At 35.8% G+C, this 24,157-nt stretch overlaps 1 protein-coding gene across 1 annotated transcript in view; it reads left to right on the top strand.

Annotated features, from left to right (window-relative positions):
* Positions 1 to 24,157, top strand: part of LOC127651387 (rho GTPase-activating protein 10-like) — a 136,790-nt gene that overhangs the window by 70,213 nt on the left and 42,420 nt on the right. Inside the window, exons 7-18 of the mRNA XM_052137178.1 lie at positions 223 to 327; positions 5,317 to 5,446; positions 5,575 to 5,681; positions 5,879 to 5,973; positions 7,424 to 7,505; positions 8,421 to 8,460; positions 8,653 to 8,721; positions 9,262 to 9,336; positions 17,203 to 17,287; positions 18,160 to 18,218; positions 20,994 to 21,099; positions 23,997 to 24,156. Coding sequence (XP_051993138.1) covers positions 223 to 327; positions 5,317 to 5,446; positions 5,575 to 5,681; positions 5,879 to 5,973; positions 7,424 to 7,505; positions 8,421 to 8,460; positions 8,653 to 8,721; positions 9,262 to 9,336; positions 17,203 to 17,287; positions 18,160 to 18,218; positions 20,994 to 21,099; positions 23,997 to 24,156 — 1,113 coding nt within the window. The remainder of the gene's footprint in view (positions 1 to 222; positions 328 to 5,316; positions 5,447 to 5,574; positions 5,682 to 5,878; positions 5,974 to 7,423; positions 7,506 to 8,420; positions 8,461 to 8,652; positions 8,722 to 9,261; positions 9,337 to 17,202; positions 17,288 to 18,159; positions 18,219 to 20,993; positions 21,100 to 23,996; position 24,157) is intronic.

Raw genomic sequence — 24,157 nt, 5'->3', positions numbered from 1 at the left:
GCTAGACAGAGCACAGTGAGATGGAACATAATGCAGAGATCTCAAGACATATAAAGTATATATATATATATATGTGTGTGTGTGTGTGTGTGTGATAAAAAATAGATGCTTGTCCCGCCCCCAGCTTCTTATTGGTTCATTTTTAAATTGCCATTGATGCACTACACTGAATATAAAACATTTAACTAACACCCATTCCCTTTTTCTCTTTTTCTGCTCCAGATGCTGGCCTTCTTTCAGACTGTTTTTACTTTCTATCATCAGGGATATGAGTTGGCCGAAGATTTTGACCATTACAAAAAGGCACTTCAAATCAATATCCAAAATGTAAGTATTAATGTTTTCATCATAAATACACGCTCTTAGGCCTGTTATTTTAAAACACATACTCATAACGGTTTGCAGAATATACATTTATCCACTCACTATCCACATTAATACTTTTCATTCTGTTTATCCAAGATATTTGTGTGCCAAGTACATTAAATGGCAAATAAGCATTTCATCAAAACTGTTGTGATTTGGCACAGTTGTCATTCTTCACTCATCTTTCTTTGGCTACCATCGTGTTGCCCTGCTGGCTGGTGTGGAAAGAGCTACTGAGAAAGGATACAGCAGCATTTCGAAAGGGCCAAGTTTTCCAAGGGAAATTAAAGGCCTTTGTTGCATTGACCTTCCATTGTATTTCACTTTAAAGCCAGAAGTTGGAGAGCTGACTTCCTCCCCCTGTCTGTTTGAGTTGAAGTCAGAAGTTTACATACACCATAGACAAATACATTTAAACACAATTCCTGACATTTAATCATAGAAATCTTTCCCTGTCTTATGTCAGTTAGGATCACTACTTTATGGGGGAGGGGGGGGGTGCTGGTCAGCTCAACAAGTATTGACACTGACTACCACCCCTGGAGTCACAAGTTCGAATTCAGGGTGTGCTGAGTGACTCCAGCCAGGTCTCCTAGGCAAACAAATTAGCCTGGTTACTAGGTAGGGTAGAGTCACATGGGGTAACCTCCTCATGGTTGTGATGGGTGGTTAATATTTGGTAGTATTGCCTTTAAATTGTTTAACTTGGGTCAAACATTTTGGGTTGCCTTCCACAAGCTTCTCACAATAAGTTGCTGGAATTTTGGCCCATTCCTCCATACAGAACTGGTGTAACTGAGTCAGGTTTGAAGGCCTCCTTGCTTGCACATGCTTTTACAGTTCTGCCCACAAATTTTCTATTGGACTGAGGTCAGGGCTTTGTGAAGGCCACTCCAATACCTTGACTCTGTTGTCCTTAAGCCATTTTCCCACAAATTTGGAGGTATGCTTGTGTTCATTGTCCACTTGGAAGAGTCATTTTCGACCGAGATTTAACTTCCTGGCTGATATCTTGAGATGTTGCTTCAAAATATCTTCATAATTTTCCTTCCAGATGCCGTCTATTTTGTGAAGTGCACCAGTCCCTCCTGCAGCAAAGCATCCCCACAACATGATACTGCCACCCCCATGCTTCTCAGCGGGGATGGTCTTCTTTGGCTTGCCAGCCTCACCCTTTTTGCTCCAAACATAACAATGGTCATTATAGCCAAAAAGTTTCATCAAACCAGAGTACATTTCTCCAAAAATAAGATCTTCATACCCATGTGCATATGCAAACTGTAGTCTGGCTTTTTTATGGCAGTTTTGGAGAAATGGGCATTTTCCTTGCTGAGCAGTCTTTCAGGTTATGATATAGGTCTCGTTTTACTGTGGATATTTATACACATGTCTACCCGTTTCCTCCTTCACAAAGTCCTTTGCTGTTGTTTTGGGATTGATTTTCACTTTTCACACCAAACAATGTTCATCTCTAAGAGACAGAATGAGTCTCCTTCCTGAGCAGTATGATGGCTGTGTGGTCCTGTGGTGTTTATACTTGCATACTATTGTTTGTACAGATGAACATGGTACCTTCAGGCATTTGGAAATTGCTCCAAAGGATGAAACAGACTTGTGGAGGTCCACAATGTTTTTTCTGAGGTCTTGGCTGATTTCTTTTGATTTTCCCATGATGCCAAGCAAAGAGGCACTGAGTTTGAAGGTAGGCCTTAAAATACATCCACAGGTACACCACCAGTTGACTCCTATTAGCCAATTAGCCTATCAGAAGTTAATTGTCTAATTGCTTAAAGGCTTGACATAATTTTCTGGACTTTTCCTAAATGCTTAAAGGCACAGTTAACAAATGGTTAGTGGTTAAAAAATGAGTTATAACGACTTCAACCTAAGTGTATGTAAACATCTGACTTCAGCTGTAGCTTGAGAAAGTGGATGAGCAATTGCTGAGAAATTCCAAACAGCTTTGGAAAATAATTTCTCTGTAATAATCCACTTTGTTAAACTTTGTTGAACTATACCTGTAAGTAGTGATGGTGGACAACTAGTGGTTTCACTGACTGCCCGATTAGTTGATTATTTCTGATACTAATTGGTATGTAATTCACATGACTTCAGTTGCTCTTGTTCCATTTTCTTGTCCACAAACTTTGTCCCAATGTAGCTGCATGCCATTAACTTTGTATAACAAGCTGTAACAGTCCAAAAAAATTGATATTATGCAAAGGTGAAAATAAACCTGGGGTGCTTTGCTTACACAAAGCACATTATAAACAAACCTACCAGCATGTTTTGCAGACATCTATGGTCGGAGTTCATTGGAATCTTGACTTACAAGACTAAATGTATGCGAAACACCCTGAAACTAATCAGGTTTCTCCCAGAGGCTGACTAAAACTCCAAGCAAGTGAAACATTTGTTTTTGCAACATTTAGGACAATGAATCTGGCAATTGTGATGTTTTTTTTTTTGTTTTTTTTCACTCACCTGCATTCATTCTTTCCACACATACACTTAACCACGGTAATTTTTTGTTTTTGGGAAAAATCTTTTATAATATAAAAGAAACTCAGTCCATCATAGTAATGGACAAAAATCTTTTCTAGCGCAACCTCAGGTGACAAAATCTTGTCAAACCTTCTCTTCTGTAAAAACAACACATTTATATAGATATATATTTATATATGTATACTTCAACCATTTTCAGATATTAAAAGAATGTTATGAGTTTCACACAAGTTAAGCTCAATTGACAGTGTTTGTGGCATAATATTGATCACCACAAAACAAATTTTTTTTTGTTTTGTCTCATCTTTTCACAAATTTGGGTTACAGTTATGCCATAAACCATTTAATCTTGCAAAAACAACTTTACAGACCAATAATACACAAGTTTTAACTGAAGAATAAATGTAAGTTCTTTTATACATTTTTATGCTTCACATTTCTGCCTGCAAACCCTCCAAAAATTGGCCACATACACTTCCATTGTAAGTGCCTCACTGAAACCTCTAATTTAAATGTTTATTTTTCTTTCTTTTTTTTTTTTTTTTTTTTAAGGAGGTACAAGTCTAAATACATGTTTGTGGTAATCAACATCATGCCACAACTGCTGCCAATTGAGCTTTACTTGTTTTGTCAGAAAGCTGAGGCTGCACTGGGCTTACCATCTGTGTACCTCAGAAGAAATCCAGATTTGTCAGACCAGGCGTTTTCCAGTATTTAACTGTCCAGTTTTGGTGACCCTGTGAACACAACAGCCTCAGCTTTCTATTTTGGGCTGGTAGAAGTGGAATCCTATTTGGTCTTCTAATGTTATAGCCTATCCACCTCAAGATTTGACATGTTGTGCATTCTGAGATTCTATTCTGCTCACTATAATTGTACAGAGAGATTACCTTTGTTACCGTAACCTTTCGGTTGTGCATTCTGAGATGCTATTCTGCTCACTATAATTGTACAGAGAGATTACCTTTGTTACCGTAACCTTTCGGTTGTGCATTCTGAGATGCTATTCTGCTCACTATAATTGCACAGAGAGGTTATCTTTGTTACCGTAACCTTTCTGTTGTGCATTCTGAGATGCTATTCTGCTCACTATAATTGCACAGAGAGGTTATCTTTGTTACCGTAACCTTTCTGTTGTGCATTCTGAGATGCTATTCTGCTCACTATAATTGTACAGAGAGATTACCTTTGTTACCGTAACCTTTCGGTTGTGCATTCTGAGATGCTATTCTGCTCACTATAATTGTACAGAGAGATTACCTTTGTTACCATATCCTTTCTGTTGTGCATTCTGAGATGCTATTCTGCTCACTATAATTGTACAGAGAGGTTATCTTTGTTACCATATCCTTTCTGTTGTGCATTCTGAGATGCTATTCTACCATAACCAGTCTGGCCATTCTCCGTTGGCCTCTCTCATCAACAAGGCTTTACCGACTGCAGAACTGCAACTCACTGGATGTTTGTATTTTTTATTTTATTTGTTTGTTTTTGGCAGTAATATCTAGAGACTGTTGTGCTTGAAAATCCAAGGAGATCAGCAGTTACAGAAATACTCAAACCAGCCCATCTGGGACCAACAATCATGCCATGGTTGAAATCACTGAGATCACATTTTTACCCCATTCTGATGGTTGATATGAGCATTAACTGAAGCTCCTGACCTGTATCTGCGTGATTTCATATATATATATATATATATATATATATATATATATATATATATATATATATATATATATACACACACACACATATACATACATATACATTCACACATACACACTCACACACCTGTACACCTACTTATTCATGCGAATATCTAATCATCCAATCATGTGACAGTAGAGAAATGCATGAAATCACGCAGATACAGGTCAGGAGCTTCAGTTAATGCTCATATCAACCATCAGAATGGGGTAAAAATGTGATCTCAGTGATTTCAACCATGGCATGATTGTTGGTGCCAGATGGGCTGGTTATACACACTGTACATATCATAATTGAGAACATTCATAATTCCTGGTGGGAAAATAAACAAGAAATATAACCGTTTTCATTGATTGTGTTTTGTACTGTGACTTGGCACGATATGACTCTTAGCAGGTCTCGACTTGACTTGCTTGAGGTGAACTACTGACTTGACTTGTCTTGCTTGACTGTATGCACAGCTGACTTGAGTCTTTACACTGGAATTGCATTTGTGACTTGCTCCCACCTCTGCAATAATGGACATGACTGCTAATGCTTCATGGTATATCAGGATTAATTTACATTGGTTAAACTTTAACACACCTACCAGTCATCTAATTTTCTGGGTAACTAATCTGCTAGTAAAATGAATAATCGTGCAAGCCTTATGAGAAACTGAGTTGACTGATTGCCAAGGATTCCCCAAGTCTTTATCCATGATGAAGTTTTGTTTTCGTGTGCGTTTCTTTTCAGACACGGAGTCGTTTTGAGGGTGCCCGCTCTGAGGTGTACGAGTTAATGAATAGAATCAAGGAGTCGCCGCAGGAGTATCGACAGACCAGCCCGATCAGCAGTGAGGGCTATCTTTACATACAGGAGAAACGTACGCAAAACAAATTTCATGATGTAACGCTGCAGGGTGCCTCTCACCATGTGATTTTATTGACTTGCATGTCACGTGTCTTCTGCTCCTCTGGGAATGCGAAAAAAATGGTTTTGTGATTTCTACAGGACCTCCACCTTTCGGATCCAGCTGGGTGAAACGATATTGCACTTTTGTCAAAAAACAGAAAATTCTGCACATGATCACGTTTGACCAGAGATCAGTGGGCAAGCTTGTAAGTGTAGATAATATGACACACTAGTCTTGGTAATATAAATGGTAATGTAGTCTTGGTTTCATAAAATGTAAAGGTTTCATCATTTGTTATAGTTTAAATGCATCACAGAGAGTTGATTTTTGACATGTCCAAGGTCTATGATTGATTGTAATCTAGCTAATCTGCTATTTATGAAATGCTATGTATCCTTTCAGGGTGAGACGGACTCTGTCACACTAAAGTCTTGTGTCCGCAAAACCACAGACATGCTTGACAGGAGGTTCTGCCTAGACATAGAAATCACAGATCGGTATGTTGTCCACAGTCACAATACAAACCTGTTTTACTTCATGTGCATCTTTATTTCTCTCATACAATAGGGTTTAATTGGTCCTCATTTAAATTCAAATAAATACAATGTTATGAGTTTTCCACTATAATTTTATTCTGCTTAAAAGGTTACTAATCAAATAATTTCAGACATTTACCACGTTAACTCATTTGTACAAAAGGTCAGGTTTCCTTTCTTATAAAAGCACACAATATGCTCTTAGTGCTCTTTCCAACATTCTCAAATCCTTCTGTGATAACATGGATGATCAGATTTTGAACAAACTTGTGGAGTCTATGACATCTTGAGTGCAGTAAAGCAAAAGGGGTACAACACAGAATAGGAATTCTTGTTAATATAACATTTCTCTCAAGTTGTCAGGCTGTAGATGTCATTTTGAATGTTAAAAATAAAAAAATTATACGTAATATTTGCATTTTCACATGTAGACACTTCGAACCCCACTGTATGTTTGTGCTCTCTGAGCCAGAAAGATATTAGGGTTTTTTCTCACTTTTTTCCTAAATTTGATGAATATATACAAAGAGAAACTTGTGGGGAACAAAAACATATATATATATATATATATATATATATATATATATATATATATATATATATATATATATATATATATATATATATATATATATATATATATATAAATCCTGTAATGTTTGCTATATCCTCAGCTTCTCATGTTACTGTCTCTTTAAGATGAATTGCTTGCTTTGTGGCATTCCACTTTTACATGAATAAATACTGTATAAATATCAATATGCATTTCTGGTTCCCAACAAGTGGGAGTAAGATTACTTGTATACTACCTTAAAACAAAATTAGTCACACTTTAGGGCAACTTGCACATTGTTTGGAAAAAATGTGACTCATCTGCAACCCTGTATTCCTTCTCAAGAAGAATTTGCTGTCAATTAACACTTAAACAGATCACACAAAATGTGTCATTTGTGATTGGCCAATACTTGAATGGTTTTTAATTATTTTCAGTTTCTTTAACAACTTTAACACTTGTGTTTCATTTTTACCGTATTATAATAATACAAAAAATATACTAGAAATATAATAAATATTACAAAATTAAAATAATAATAATACAAAATCTCTAGTAATATAGGACTCTTCTTTTGGAAGCTAGAGATGTTAATAAGAGAGTGTGAGACAAGTGAGATTTAATGATGCTGCCTCTCGTACGTCAGAGAATTAAGAAATCAAAATATTTTGAACATCCAGGATACACACAGGGACATTATTAATCAATGCCTTCAGCCAACACCAGCCTGGGCACAATTTCATGTGGAAAATCAAGCAGTGGTTTGTGGAGCATATAAGATCACAGCATGCCTCCAAATCTTGTAGTTGATTTAAATATATGTAGCAACAGGCTGAGTTTGTGTTTTGATTTTTCTAGACCAGGCACAGTGTTGACTGTCCAGGCTGTCTCGGAAGATGACTACAGATTCTGGATTCATGCGATGGGAGGAAAGGAGCCAGTGCGTCAATCAGTCACTTTAACTCCCTGAAAAACAGCTTTATTCAATAAAAGCATTTTTCTGACTAAATCCACTTTAGATTCTTTTCAATAAATCTTTGCATCAGAGCTTTGCTTCAAGCAGTTACTATAAGAAGTATCATATTTATAGTACATTGTTTGTACATATTAAAGGAATAGTTCACCCCAAAACAATAATTCTCTCATCATTTGTTTACCCTTGTGCCATCTCAAACTTGTGTGTCCTGCTTTCTTCCATGGAACACAAATAAAGATATTTTTATGGAGATAAGATGTCTGTTTGTCCATAAAATGCAAGTGACCAAATTTTCCCTCGCCTAAAAGGACATACAGAAAATACAGCATAAATGTAATCCATAAAACTCCGTTGGCTTAATCCATGTCTTCTGAAGTGATCCAATCGATTTTGGGTGAGGATAGACTAAAATGTAATGCTGCACATTTTGCCATTGCAATCTCTTGGAACAATCATGATTTCAAGCTTGATTACACTTCCTAGGTCTTGATGAATGCACAGAGCTATGTAGATTGCACTAAGAAGTGTAACTGAGATTGAAATCATGATCGTCAAGAAGACTGCTGATTTCAAGATTTATAATATAAAAGAATCCACTGGAGTCTTATGGATTAACTTTATGCTGCCTTTGTCTTTTTTGGAGCTGGAAAAATTGGTCACCATTCACGTGCATTGTATGGACAAGCAGACATCATCTTTCTATTGAAATATCTTTGTCTGTGTTCCATGGAAAAAAGAACATACGATTTTGAGATGGTATAAGGACAAGTAAATGAGAATTGTCATTTTTGGGTGAACTATTCCTTTTGTTTTTTGATGATTTGATATTCATTCTGGTCTAGTTTGTGTCTCTGCCTGATGTTTATCTCTGACAAACAGATGCAGTTTCTTAACAGGATGCAATCAAGAGAAAGAGGAAGTGAGTAACCTAAAATATTATATGTGTAATTGACACTAGAAGTAAAGATTCTTGTTATAACAGAGCTATATATTTACCATTAAATGGAATATTAATGCAGATGAGTTTTTAATGATTTGTTTTTGTTTGATTTTAATACTGGTTCAAGTATTGTGACCATTCGGTCATTAATGTATTTGTGTGTTTCTGTAGTTGATGCCCAGCTGGATGACTTGGGAATAAACTTTGTAAAAAACTCAATTAATGCCATTGAGTCCAGAGGTATCCACCCATACTATGTTTGAATATATAGACATCATATTCAAAATAAATAAAGTAACAAACAAACAATCTGAAGGGGTATAGTGTGTATAACTTATACTATATGTATTCTGGTGCAAGTCCATTTCTTTTGCTCTAGCGGTTTTCAATTTATTTGTAGAATTTGTTCTGTGCCTAACATCACTTCTATAAACTTTCCCCTTTTGTTCCTTTTGCTTATGTGTAAAAACAATTGTGCACAGTCATACCTTTGAAACCGTTGTGTGCTCAAGTAGCATTTTCTTTTGTTTTTTTGGACTACAAACTGAAATGCGCTGTAGTTTACATACTGCAGTAATACTTTCTGAACTCTAGAGGGCAGGCTAATCTAGCAGTTTCTCAATTCATACCACACCAGTAACCTGTTGTTCTTACCAGGATGAATGGGAGATGCTTAGTTTGCTAGTATTTAGTTTCAGATGGGAAGAGTATATAGTCCAAAGACCAGACTCTGAACAACGTGTCTGAAAACATTTTCTCTTGATTGTTGTTTTATTACAGGTATTAATGATCAGGGCCTATACAGAGTGGTCGGGGTCAGTTCAAAAGTCCAGAAGCTTCTCAGTTTAATGATTGGTAAGTTGATATTATTTTTTGTATAATGATGCAAATACAGTGTATTCTGTAATTGGTGCTGACAATTTTAGATGGTATAAAAACAGCCTTAAGTCCTAAGATTATTCAATTGAAGCCATATAATTGTAGCTTAAGCCAGTGTCCTACTGAGTCTCTTTGCCATTCAGACCATTCAGTCGCCCAGTCTGGTCTCTTTCTGTATGTCCTTCTGTCCTGTCCTGTCCTGTCCTTGTAGGTGGCACTTGGCTCCATTACTGGAAGCAATCAGATTTCCGTCTGCTTTATCTCTGTTGCATTTCCTTGATCCTATTTTGCCTCTCCCCAAAACCCAACATACACACCGATCACAATCGTGCTTTTGTACAACTACTGCTGTACTGTTATCGGCCCTTCTTTGTAGCAGTATGTTAGTTAACAAAACTAAAATGGAAACTAAATTGAATCTAAAATAATATGCAAATGAACACAAATACATTTTTGTCTTTGTTTTTTAAACAGTAGGCTTTATAAAGAAATTCTTTCTTTTCTTTGTCTGTCTGCATTCATAGCATGAACTGCTATATCTCTGGTCTGAATTCTAAGCGATGTGTCGAGTCGGCAGGCTCCCTGAGCCCCTGCTGCTACATGAACTCAGCCACTCCAGAGTCTAATAGCCATTAACAAAATATAGATCCACTGTCCTCATCTGAGAACACCCTGAGCCCTTTGTAGTTGACTCATTCACTAAAAAGCTGTGAAATATCCAGAACACACAAAAACCACCCCTCTCATTTTTAAATTCAGAGCACTGTCATTCGCCAGTTCTGCCAGAGTCTTGCATGGGGTTTTACACATCAGGGAGCCCAGTCACTGGATTATATCCAGTGTGTGTGTGTGTGTGTGTGTGTGTGTGTGTGTAAGTGCATATATATATATATATATATATATATATATATATATATATATATATATATATATATATATATATATACAGTTGAAGTCAGAAGTTTACATACTCTTAGGTTGAAGTCATTAAAAATTATTTTCCACTTCACAGTTTTTATATTAACTCTTTCCCCGCCAAACACGGAATTTTCCGTGTTTTATGAAAAAACGCTTCCCCGCCAAACACGGAATTTTCCGGGTTTCCGTGTTTTAGGTGGTATACGGTAAGGAAGACCCCTGCGCATGTTTTGAAAGAGTACGCAACTCTTTGATCAAAGAAACAGACTGCGATCGTCTCAAACATGAAGAAGTGGAGTATGAGAAGCTCAAAATATCAGACATAAACATGCCTTTTTCTCAGCTTTTTGTCTGAAATGTTGTTTTTTGACAAAACCTACCTCTGTTCAAGTCGCAATAAAAAAAGAACAAATGCAGATAAAATAAAATCGTTTTTTTTTTTGCCTAAAAGCAGAGGCTCAGATCTTTATTTTGATATATAGCATCTTCATATATTCATGGAAGAAAATATTCTGCAGGCCATTAAAGTTTAGCGAAAATCGTCAAAAACCCTGGCGGTGGCTGGCAACTTTTTTTTAAAAAACGCTGGCGGGGAAAGAGTTAACAGACTATATTTTTGGCAAATCATTTACGACATTTACTTTGTGCATGACACGAGTCATTTTTCCAACAATTGTTCACTTTTGATCAACTGTATCACAATTCCAATGGGCCAGAAGTTTACATGTGCTAAGTTAACAGTGCCTTTAAGCAGCTTGGAAAATTCCAGAAAATGATGTCAAGCCTTTAGACAATTAGATAATTAGCTTCTGATAGGAGGTGTACTGAATTGGAGGTGTACCTGTGGATGTATTTTTAGGCCTACCTTCAAACTCAGTGCCTCTTTGCTTGACATCACAGAAAAATTAAAAGAAATCAGCCAAGACATCAGAAAAAGAATTGTGGACATCCACAAGTCTGGATCATCCTTGGGAGCAATTTCCAAATGCCCAAAAGTTACACGTTCATCTGTGCAGATGAACGTAGTTTGGTATGAAAAGTGCAAATCAATCCTAGAACAACAGCAAAGGACCTTGTGAAGATGCTGGAAGAAACAGGTAGACAAGTATCTATATCCACAGTAAAACAAGTCCTATATCGAAATAACCTGAAAGGCTGCTCAGCAAGGAAGAAGCCACTGCTCCAAAACCGCCTTTAAAAAGCCAGACTACAGTTTGCAAGTGCATATGGGGACAAAGATCTTACTTTTTGGAGAAATTTCCTCTTGTCTGATGAAACATAAATTTAACTTTTTGGCCATAATGACCATTGTTATGTTTGGAGGAAAAAGGTTGAGGCTTGCAAGCCAAAGAACACCAACCCACCTGTGAAGAATGGGGGAGGCAGCATCATGTTGTGGGGGTGCTTTGCTGCAGTCAGGGCTTGACATTAACTTTTTGAGGCACTTGTCCTTCGGACAAGTACATTTACGTTTCACTTGTCCTTGCACAAAAGTCACTTGCCCGGGTAAAGATTTATAATTTCATTTATTTTTTTGTGTTTTGCTAATGCAGAATTCGAACAAACCATTGAAAGCATTTAAAACATTTACACAATTTCTGTTATGTACTGTTTTGCAGCTTCGTCCCAAGATCCTTTGGTAACATACAGACCGTGCAGTTACTTGAAAGAGGAATTATTTACTGCGTCATCTCAGTTACAGTTCAGTACATTATCAGGGCTTGGAAATACTGTGACTTGCTAAAGTAGGCAAATGGCTAGTAATATTTAACTATGTACATTGTACAACCAATACAAATGCTGTTAAAGGATTAGTTCACCTCAAAATGAAAATTTTATGATAATTTACTCACCCCAATGCCATCCAAGATGTTCATGTCTTTCTTTCTTCAGTGGAAAAGAAATTAAGTTTTTTGAGGAAAACATTTCAGGATTTTTCTCCACACAATGGACTTCAAGCGTAACCATTGCTCAGCAATTGAAATAAAGTTGAAATGAAATCTAAATAATAGATGATTTTAAATTAGAAACAATGCCTAGGCAATTAACTGATATGATATGCCTAAATAAATATGATTAAGCTTAACAACACGTTGAAGTCCAAATCGATGCAATTTAAAAGGGCTTTGAAGTGCTTCAAAGGGCTGTGCACGTTCCCAGCTGAGGAATTGGGTCTTTATCTAGCGAAACGATCGTTCATTTTCTAAAAAAAAAAATATTTATACTTTTTATAACCACAATTGTTGGTCTTGTGCTGGTCTGCGACGTTGGAAACGTACGGAAGCGTATTGCATTCACTTGAGAAAAAAAAATCTACTCTGTTTTTCTGAATTAACGACTTAATTATCTCAGAATTACGAGATAATTTTTCATTAAAAAAAATATTTTGTTCTGTTTTTCTGAATTAATGAGATCCCTCAAAATTCTGCCAGGAGCTCTATTTTAGCTGGATGCATGAATTTATAGAGATATATTTTAAACTTGGCCTTCAATACAAAGACATTACTGTCTATGACATTTGTAATACTGTCATGGCTGAGACACGCTTTGATCTTCCACAGGACACTAATTACACGAGAACTACCGGAATTCTGTAACTACTAGAATGGCCATAGTGGTCATTCTGACCGTTCATACTAGACTGTACCAAATGTCATGTCATATTTACATTCGAAACTTCTATTGAGGTTTTAGAATGAAGCTTCTAATGTCTGTCGTCATATTTTATGGCGTCATCACCCTAAAAATGTATTGAATAAAATAGAATAATATGGATCAAATGGAGCGCCAAGCGAACGCAGATAGTCCTACATAATACGATCTTTTTTTGTAATATATAATAGTGCTAGACTATATAAATACATAGGCCTATATATATTATATATTAGCTGCTAGACTGCCCCGGAAGGTGCGTGCCTCGCTTTGTGTACAGCAAGTTTTTTCACTGGAATTGAAATCCATGAATAAATGAATCTGTTATATTAATAATAAACACCAGGACACGAAATTGTAATTCTAATGAATGTGAAAATGTATTAGTTCATCGACAACCACAGAACTTGCTATTGTAGCTGATTACAGATGCAAATTTTAATTTTAGTCGAATTCATCTTTCCATTTGGTTAAAAAAATTTCGTTCCCGTTTTAATTCGTAGGCCTATGTTGTTGGTTTAAGGTGACTTCTTGTTTTTGGAGCTTTTCCTGGCGCTTGGCGGGCTGCGGAGCCTGAAGAAACATAACTCTCCACCACTGCTGCCAGCAAGGTTTTCCAGCCCAAAACCTCGTCAAAAACCGCTAGAATTGGCCAAACCCGGTAATGATATTTTTCCGCAGTGCTGAATGAGAAGAGCCATACTCTCGAACCATATACAGAGAGGTAATTTAGGCTATAGGTGATTTATAAACAGTCTGTTTATAACCTGAAAAAATAACGAGGCATTTTAATGTTTTCTAAATCAGTGTTTGCTGGAAATATACCTCCATCTCCGATGTAAAGCGGATCGCCTTTAGAGAGAAATTCATATGGATTGCATAATCAGACGGTAACGTTAGGCTATTTTCTTTCGATTCGAATTGGTTCTTTAAAAGTGGACATTTCAAGCTTTAGCCTAACGTTACATAGACTATATTTTGTTTCAGTTCAGTTTCAGTTCACGGAGACCATGAAAGCGCCTGATTGTTTTATTTTATTTCGCAAAAGCACGTTTTCTTGTTATTGTGAGTTTACACAAATAAAAGTAGTTGCAAATTATGTATTATTATTTTCAGTATGACCAGAAATGATAGAGTATTTAAGTTGTTTCCACTGTTGATAGGAAAACGCAAGTGTTGCGCCAGCGCCTCTGTTCCATGCAGTGCGCGCTCCACACTCCGCACAAACCCTTGGATATGCGTCAAAATCTTGTGTTTATTAAAAAATTTGTTAGTTTCAAATCGATTAAATTAAATCTGTAAAATAGACGTAATGAGTGGCACATAACGTGAAGTAACATGGCATTTTATTTTGTTTGAAATTTAACTTGTCCGGTCGGACAACTAATTTTCTCTTCTACTTGTCCTACAAAAAATCCACTTGTCCCGGACAAGCGGACAAGCCTTAATGTCGAGCCCTGAGAGCAACTGGTGCACTTCACAAAATATATGGCATCATGAGGAAGGAAAATTATGTGGATATATTGAAGCAACATCTCAAGACATCAGCGTAGTGTTTGGTGACACTAGTGGTGCAGAAATGACTACACACTTGCACAGTACATCTTTAAGTTCTGTACAATACGTTGAATATGAAATTATGAGAGCATTTCTTGCTAATGATGTACAAAAAAAATCTCTAGAAAGCAAAATCTAGAAAACTCTAGAGATGTAGAGATGCAGAAGAGTATCATAATGTGAAAAATCAAACAAAACTGAATATGTCAGAAATCCAAGTAAAGGAGTGCAGCAGTGATATAACCAGAGGTAATTGTAATGCCATATTAAGTGCCTTCATGTCAATACCTGTGTACAGCTACATTTGTTTTCACAACAGACTTCCTCACTTAAGTGAATTGATAGGATGTGCATGCTAAGGTTGCCACGGTGTGCGGCACACCAGTGTGAAATTTTATAACTGCTTTATAACTATGGGAGAAACATTATGAATGGAACTTCCAATATCAATACAACAGCCTAACGAATAGAATAGCCTTAAATAAAGAATAGTTGCCTAATGAAGAGTTTGCGACCCATGATAAATGAACCTAAATAATGCATTGAAAGCCAGATGTTCTTTATCAACATATCAAATTACACAGGTAGTAAAGTACTCACACTGACAGAAGACGTTTAATTGCATGTAGCAAATATAATCTGCAGGGTGGGTAACTGTAAGATGTCTCTGATTCGGAATGACACAAGAAATGCTGTTAAACACTCTTCAATGTTTTTAAGAACAGATGAAAGAAAAGCCATTCGCAAGTCTGACACACTGTTTGGTCAGAGGTGTTCAGTCTCGTGGATTAAGCATATGTAAAGGGATCTCACTCTTTCTTTGTTTCAATCTTTTTTTGGAACAATAGTATCGTCTAAGAGAATGCTGCAAATGACCTCAGACCATCTCAGCTCAAGTGTTCGCTTTATTTCCATAGAGCAGTTTGTTGTGAGCACAACTCTGCAGGAACACTTTATAAATAGCCTATACATCTGTGTAATTAAACATTAAATCATAAAATAATTAAAAAACACATCCCCCTTGAACCATGATTTATATTTCAGTGATTATTATCATCATCATTACATTATAATTATTATATTTACATTAATAATTATTTTTAGATCTTAATTTGTATTAGTAATTTTCCACCTGTTGGCATAGACTGATACTTGCATGATGGTAAATGGAAAGGTGGTTATATATTTATATACATTTATTTATATTTACATTTTTTTTTACCACTTTGTTATCTTAATATCTTCTTCTTTTCATTTGAGGTGCAATTTGCATTTAGAAATATCTTTGGTTTACGAAATTAAGAAATTCATTTTCAATGCAAAATCACTAAAGTAAGAATATTCACCGATCCCTCAGTCGGGGGCTTGACGATGTATCTGGATGTTGTGATTATTATTTTTGTTTTGTTTTTTTAATAAAAATATTGTGAAGGTATTTCTTCCATATTGCCAAGACCTAGGAGGGAACAAAATGTATTTATTCACAAACATTCAAAGTCATTACGCTTTCGAAGAAGCTAAACTGGGTCCTGGGATGAAGGGTAATAAAATGCCAGCATTAAATCTGCAACAACCCAAAATAAGTGATGCATTTGTCTGGACAACTAAATACCTGACAGCTGGCCCATGATGGAGAGAAGGCACTGATGAAGTAGGTTCGCTGCCAAAGAGATGTTGCCCTTCACAACTATTGAAAAGACATCTTTCAAAAAATTTAACGACACATTTTAATTGCACTTCATTTTTTTCAGTTTCATTACAATTTTTATTAAAAATATATAAAAAATAAATGTAAAAGTTTGAAATCAAGCTGCTTTGCATTATTGTGTATGCTATTACTTAACGAAAATTACCCCATAGTACCACTTAGCGTCCAACCGGCGGTAATACCGGTGTTACTCGGAACACTGGTGTGAAAATTATGATATCGTGACAAGTCTAGTGCATGTATTATGTTGTGACGAGATGTCTGCAAACTGTGAATAAAAATATAGTGTTAAGATGAAACCATGAGTGCTAATGAGAAATCTGTATCTGATCTGTGGTTAGTAGATTTGCTCACAACAAATAGAGGAGGATACAGGAGGACAGGTTAATATTTTGGGTTGTTGACATAACATGCCAGGCAGTTATGGCAGTACATATGGATTTAACCACTGGAATTGTATGGGTTATACATGCTGCCTTTATGTCCTTTTCACTTTATGGACCTACAGAGTTGAAATATTCTTCTAAAAATCTTAATTTATGTTCTGCTGAAGAAAGAAAGTCGTACACATCTAAATGAGGGTGAGTAAATGATGAGAGAATTTCAATTTTTTGGTCAACTATCCCTTTCAGACATTACCATGGTAACAGTTAGCCAGACAGAGATGTAATTGTCAGTGAGTAATTTGGCTGAATTCTTTACAAGCATTAAAGCCCTAGAGTTACAGACTCAACAAGGATCATTTCACAAATACATATACAAACACTTTGGCCATCTTCTTGGGGGAAAAAATTAAAATAACCTGTAGGCAGGCTGTGGTACTACATTTAGGTCCAGATGTCTGCCCCCCACATCGTACACACCTTGACTTCCAATCAGCCCTCTCTCCCTCTTTCTTTCTCATTGTAAATGTACTGTGCATCCTAATCAAGATTTATTCAACACATAGAAATTCCAAATGAAATTATTTGTCTTAATTTGTTTAATTTATTATTTTGTATCTTTAGATGAGAAGAGCAGTGAAGTAGATTTAGCAACCAGTGAGGAATGGGATGTAAAAACAATCACCAGTGCTTTAAAACTTTACCTGAGGTGAGTTACTTCTTCAACATTTTGTTTCTGTTTGCAGATATAACATTTACTAGTGTTTACAAATATGCTACTTTCGCTAGATGTGCTGGTTGTCATTTAACAGAAATTATCAAAACATTTAATTTGTAATTGGGAAGCCACAAGTCACTCTAAATGTCTGCCAGATTTTTGACCGCTAGGACACAACAATAATTACACCACTTCAAGTTTGACCCCTCAGAAAGAAACCCTAACCTCATTCTTTCAGTATTAGTATGTTGCACATTTTACACTAACCCAGTAGTAAAGTTAAACAAATTAAACTGCAAATCAAGTAATTTTCACAAAATGTAAATATTTTGTATTGTAAGTCATTTTTAGCCATAATTTATATGTCTACAATACAAACAAACAAAAAATAAACAGGAATTTAAGCATAACCATTTAGGTCAAAAGGTTTTTAAGATCACGAGAAATGTCTTTACAAACTTTTCTCCAATAAGAATCTCAAACAAAAGTAATGGTAAATCTGTAGATCCCTTTAATGATTTACAGTGGAGCATTCCTGGAAGTCACACACTCATTTAACACTTTTAATCAACATTTTAATTTACAGTGCTTTTTATTCACTTCTGTAATTGATGTGTCACAATAGAACAGCACAAGGTGGCTTTTGGACCGCCTGATGGTATTGGCGTGCTAGGCTCATTTCGGGTATCAGTGCTGGGATGTCTGCCAGAGTCTGAGTGAAATTACCTTCAGATGAACTTGGTTATCACAATGTGTGTGCGCGTGTGTGTGCTCTTATTTCTTGCAGCGATCAGCCACATTAATCATAGTGTTGTGTCCAATAATGCCCAATAAAACCAATAAATCTCTCCCTCTCTCTCAAGGAGCCTTCCAGAGCCTCTAATGACATACAAGCTGTATAAGGAGTTCATCGTCCCTGCAAGTAAGCTCTTTGTCCTTGCTTAGACAATAATCAAACTAATCCCTCTATCAATTACGTCACTAATTCCATATAGACTAAGATAACTAAGTTATGAAAAACAACAGTTTAAGTCTGAAAATTATATAAAAATAAAGATTTTAGTCAGTGGGTATAAAATGGCAAGCCAATTAACTCTGTGTACAAAGCTCAGAATAATAAATTATTATTTATAATAAAAACTTAAAAATATTATTTATATTAGAAAACTAATTCAGGGATATCTCAGAAGGGAAACGTAACTCTTTTTAATCTTGCACCACGTAAGCGTCAATGTTGTCACATTCTTACCTCAGTTTTGAGGATTCTGTCAAAGGTTCTGTAAATTACGGATACTATCATTAACATGTATAACAGCAATATATCAGGGTTCCCACATGTCCTGGAAAACCTGGAATTTTGAGTTTTTTAGTCATGAAAAAGTAATGGAAAATGAGAAAAACTCCTAAATATCCTGGAAAAACATTATTTGTCCTGGATAATATTTTAGTATAATAAAACTGTTTGATTGTGTCGCTGATAAGGTTATTGTAACATGTACAAGTTTGGATATTGTGCACATTTATTTAGTTCCTACACTGCTATAGTACTAACTACAAAAACATTTTTAATTTAGACAATGACTATGGTCGGACCGCAGATTAAAAAAAAAAAAACTTGAGGTGGTAGCGTGGTGATGAGGCCTTTACAACTCGGTATGTAAATACATTTTCAATAATTCAATTATCGGAGTCTGCTTACACCAGTTACCTCATGTGGGACCCTATGATTTCTGTGATGCAGAAAACATGGATGGAATCCATGTGGAATAAGATGTGGAATGTCACAGAATTTGACATATTCAGGACCAAATTTAATGTTTGAATGCACTATTATTAAATTAAAATCTTTATAGGTCTAAGTGTGATTTAAACTGCAAAAGGCTATGATATAAATAAATATATAATCTGCATGTGCTGCATGCTTCATAATAAATGTGTGAAGCCGGCCGCTTGTACTCTGAAAACACCTCTCATGAGCATTCCATGCGCTCTGGGTGTTTGTATTTTTGTAGTAGATTACAGTGAGCAGCGCATCTGAAGCATGAAGCACATACAGACTATATATGTATTTGAATGAAATTATAGTTTTTTTGTGGTTTAATTGTCACATACAGAGGTGAGAAACTACAGTCAAATTATTTTGAAAAAATAATCCTTCAATAACCTCTCGTGTGTTTTTGCTTAAATATTACAACCGTGTGGCACATAAAATATATTGGAAATGTTCTGGAAAATTGTGCCTTGAAAAGAATGGAAACCCTGTTTTTTATTGTATTTATATTCTAAATAAATGAGTTGCATTATGCTATTATATAGAGATTTAGAGGCCCTAACCCCACCCCTACACTTCTCTAATATAAAAATGTCTATAGTAACTAGAGTTAATTACTATATTAGAGTGACATTGCTATAGTGACATTTACCTATGAGAGTGTGTTGACTAGTTATTTAGATTTTATAGTACACTTTTTTTATTTATTTCATAGAGCAGCGTGTTTTTTGTTTTTTTGTGAACATCCTCATTTGAAGCTAGAAGAGAAAAACTATTTTAGTTTAAAATTGTATGTTCTTAATAAAAAAAAAAAAACTGCTTATAGACATTAGCTGCATTTTCTTTCAGCTTCATGTCACTCTTTCTAATGAATAACAAAAAGTGTAAAAAAAAATTTGTTATCAAAAATGCAATGAAACGTTCAAAAATCTAAATGAAAATATCAAAAGCAATGATCAAAATTTACTTTTTGGCAAATTGCCAAAATTAAATTAAAGCATTTTAATTGATTATTTATTTATTTATTTATTTATTTATTATTATTATTATATATTTTTTCTAAATATCCATATTTGCTGGAGCAAAATTAACAGAATTTAACCCAAAATGAGAAATCTCACCCAGAAGCTCACCCAAAGATACTAATTATGTCAACATTTACCATACTCGCCCTCGATTCATGTAAAAGCATCAACAGTTGTCCGTATCACCCGTGTACTATATATCAAGTGTTCTGAAGTGCCATACAAAAGTGGCTTGTGAGGAACAGACTGAAACTTAAGTGTTAATTCACTGAAAATCCTTCACACATTCGAACCTGGTGTGCACAAGACAACTTCTTTGTTTACATTAGCGCAGCGCAGTGAGTGTGCCTGACATCATGTAAAGAGAAGGCATTGGAGAAACTTGGTTCTTTCATATTTTATCACTGCTGCAAATTTGAATGAGTTAAAGTCAACAAGATAATCCCACGCTTGATGACAATACAACAATCACTGTCCTGGAGCAACGCATTGTTTAATATCTTGTTTAACTGAACAATGGTTGATCGTTCATGGGCTTTATCTACTACACCACACCAGGCCAACAAGTGAAAAGTTTTGTTGTAAAATTTGTGATGACTACATTAGTCTGTGTATGACCTTCAGGATACATAGCTAGTCAAAGTGTCATCTGCTTATCTTTATTATTACTATTTTCCACTTTAAAAAAGAAAAAATGGTAAAGTCATCAAAACTCAAAAGGATCACTACAATGATGATCAGGCATTGACGGCACAATTTAAAATATAAATAATATTTTAAAAAAATAAACACCACTCTCGTCTCTCATTTTGAAAGATTTAATTTTTATAAGTGTATATTTTGAGGTGTCTTTTAAAAATGCATTTTTATTTTGTTTTGTTTTTCTTTTCTGTCTACACAGAGAGTGGTAGTCCAGAATCTAGAGTTAAGGCCATTCACTGTCTGGTTCATGAACTGCCAGAGAAGAACAGATTAGTTCTCAGTCTGGTTACCAAGCATCTCGCCAAGTGAGTGGAAACTGCTTTCTCTTTTTCTCTCTCTGTTGAAACTAGTCTGACACCATTCAGGTTTTCTCTCATTTTTCATCTGTGTAAATTCTTTTTGTTTCTCTTTGTTGCCCATCTTTTTATTTCTCTTGGATTTCCGCCACCTTTTTCAATCATCATATCCAACTTTTCCCCTCTCTGCCATGCTTGCGGTCACTACACACACAAACACACACCCATCATATGGGCAGCACTCCTAGAGACGTTCCCGGCTTTCTGTAGGCTGCCTCTGTTGCTGAGCAACAAAGCAAAAAGACAGACAGCACTCTGGAGTGCTGGAGAAGAGAGACTGAACACAGCGTCAACTTCACATGGAGACCTCCGCTCTCTGGAAGAAGAAAGAAACACAAACAAAAAAAATCTGTTGTCTAGATCAAACCTTTTTTTTTCAAGAGAGAGCAACCCCTTCCCCTCCCATTTCCACCCAACCACTGCCCACTTTGAGAGGACAGTTATGCAACAGATTTACAAATAACGTTAGCTATCATTACAAGGCTTTACCTCAGGCCACACATTTTATATTATGTGACTAAGCAAATTGAAGAAAAACACATAATCTCCCTAACATTTGGCAATCAGTGACTGGGCATCTGCAAATCCTCAAAATATAGAGTGGGATTTGCTGGCAGCCAAGGATGTGCATTTGGAAATTAAATTCAGGTTATCCGCCACAAAATTTCACTTGCATCAACTCCAACAGGAATTGGCTCGGTTAGGCACCCTTCGGAGATGGAGAGGAAAAAGACAAATTTTGCCCTGCTATCTGAAATGGGACTAGAGAGGTGATAAATCGGTGTTGTCTTTGGCATATTTAGCTTTCAGAGTGCGTCCTTTAAAAGTGGTGACCTCTGAGACTGCGCTAGCTATGGTGCCTCTGGAAAGAATACCTGAATGAACTTCAGACAAGTTTGAGATGTGTCTTCTTGACTCCGTCCCAGGGAAGGAATAACTTTTTGACCTCACCACAGAGTTTGGTATTGTTATTGTTTCATTTTACAAATTGACCTGCATGGAAAGTATGATCACAAAAGAACATTGGCTAAAGATTCTCTAGCTGTTAGACTTGTCAAAATATTGCAATAACGGTGCTTTAGTCCATATCTTGCATTCAGGTTTTTTGTTTATAGGCTTTATGCCTTCATTTGATGGGAAAGTAGGGGAGAGGGAAAGACAGGTGGGGGTGTTATCGGGACATGATAGCCACAATAATGGCAACTCTAAAATTGTGTTTGCAATGATGCCAATCCCCTCCTGCATAATGATTTTTGTTTTATTTAATAGCTTTTGGCCACTTCTCTTTCAACTTCTAATATCTGTATAATTAACCCAATAAGAGTAAATTCAGCAGGTATTTATTGCAATAGAGTGCAACAGTCTTCTATAGGATAACTGAATATGAACTAACTCAAAATCTTTTTAAGACAGACCTACCGTGATCTTTTAGGTTGTTAATTGACAGTATATGCATCTGTAGAAGCCTTCATTTCTGAAAAGATTTGGGTGAAGAACTACACTACCCATGTTCTGCAGCAAACTGCCACTCTAATGACACCCTGTGTATGACGTAATCGACTACTTATATATTTGTATATATCTAAATCTTTTGCATTAAATTGATTTATACTTGCAATTAACAACTTTAATAGTTTTATGTTTTTCCATATTTATTTTTAATCCAATAATGTCATTCATAATGTTTCATGGGATTGTAGTTCATTCCTAAAGACATTAAAGGAAAAACCAAACCTCAGAGTTGGGGAACATTGTCAGAGCAGAAGGAAGCACGTTTTTTCCAGGATAACCTTGTACGTGGCTTGCTCAAGCGTCCTTCACAAAGACAAATCTGCCCTATTCCAGCCTTGCCGAAGCACCACTAGATCATCACTGATCCTCCACCTTATGTTGCATAATGTTGATAACCACAAAAATGTATTTCCATTCATCCCTCCTTTTCACTCTCTAAAAAAAAAAAAGTACCAATCAAGGTTACAGTGAGGCACTTACAATGGAAGTGAATGGGGAGAATTTTTTTAAAGGCAGAAATGTGAGGCATATCATTTTATAAAAGCAAATATTCATTCTTCTGTTAAAATAATGTATTATTTGAGCTGTAAATTTGTTTTCAGGGTTTGTTGACAACATCGTCATGACAATGAAGTTGTAAAATTGGCAATATTTTTATACAGAAAAGGTTAGTAAGTGTATTCATCACACTAAATAATGTTAACAGGCATATTGTTTGTCTTGTAGCTATACATTTAAAAAAGTTTGTATTTTATCATTTAAAAAATTGGCCCCATTCACTTCTATTGTAAGTTTTTTGCTGTAACCCAGATTTTTTTTTTATTTATAAATTTTTTTAATAAAAGGAGGGAAATTATTTTTGTGGGAATCAACGTTATGCCACAAATGCTGTCGATTGAGCTTAACCCGGAATATTCCTTTACGAAATCTTGTACATTTTGTCTTTTTGTCCGATTTTCAAATCCTTTTTTGCTTGAAAAAAAAACAAAGTTGGTAATGTTTTGATTTACCTCAAAGCTAATTGGTTTGGTTCATGGCTTATAACTCTTTAATAAAGGAAAAAATGTATGTGAAAAATACCTCCAGAACCAAGATGACTGAAAAAGTGGGCAGGCACTGTGCACACAAAAGAGACTGCAGACGGGCTCTCGGGGGAAACTTTGCAATGAGAGGACAACTGTTCTAATATCGCTTTCAAGCGACATTTAAAACTTGAATGAAAATACACACATTCATCATTTAATATCCACCTTTTATCATCTTTCTAGAGATTAAATAATAACACACATGAAAAGTTTGTAAAGTTTCCCTATTTTTTCTGTTTATGTCTTCAGCGTTGCTGCCAATAGTAAACAGAACCTTATGACTGTGGCAAACCTGGGCGTGGTTTTTGGCCCCACACTCATGAGACCGCAGGAAGAAACTGTGGCAGCCATCATGGACCTCAAGTTCCTGAACATTGTGGTGGAAATTCTTATAGAACAACATGAAAAGG

This window comes from Xyrauchen texanus, chromosome 11 (assembly GCF_025860055.1).
Source record: "Xyrauchen texanus isolate HMW12.3.18 chromosome 11, RBS_HiC_50CHRs, whole genome shotgun sequence".
Classification (NCBI taxonomy): Eukaryota; Metazoa; Chordata; class Actinopteri; order Cypriniformes; family Catostomidae; genus Xyrauchen; species Xyrauchen texanus.
Note: the sequence above shows the minus strand (reverse complement) of the source record. Positions and strands in the feature narration are given on the sequence as shown.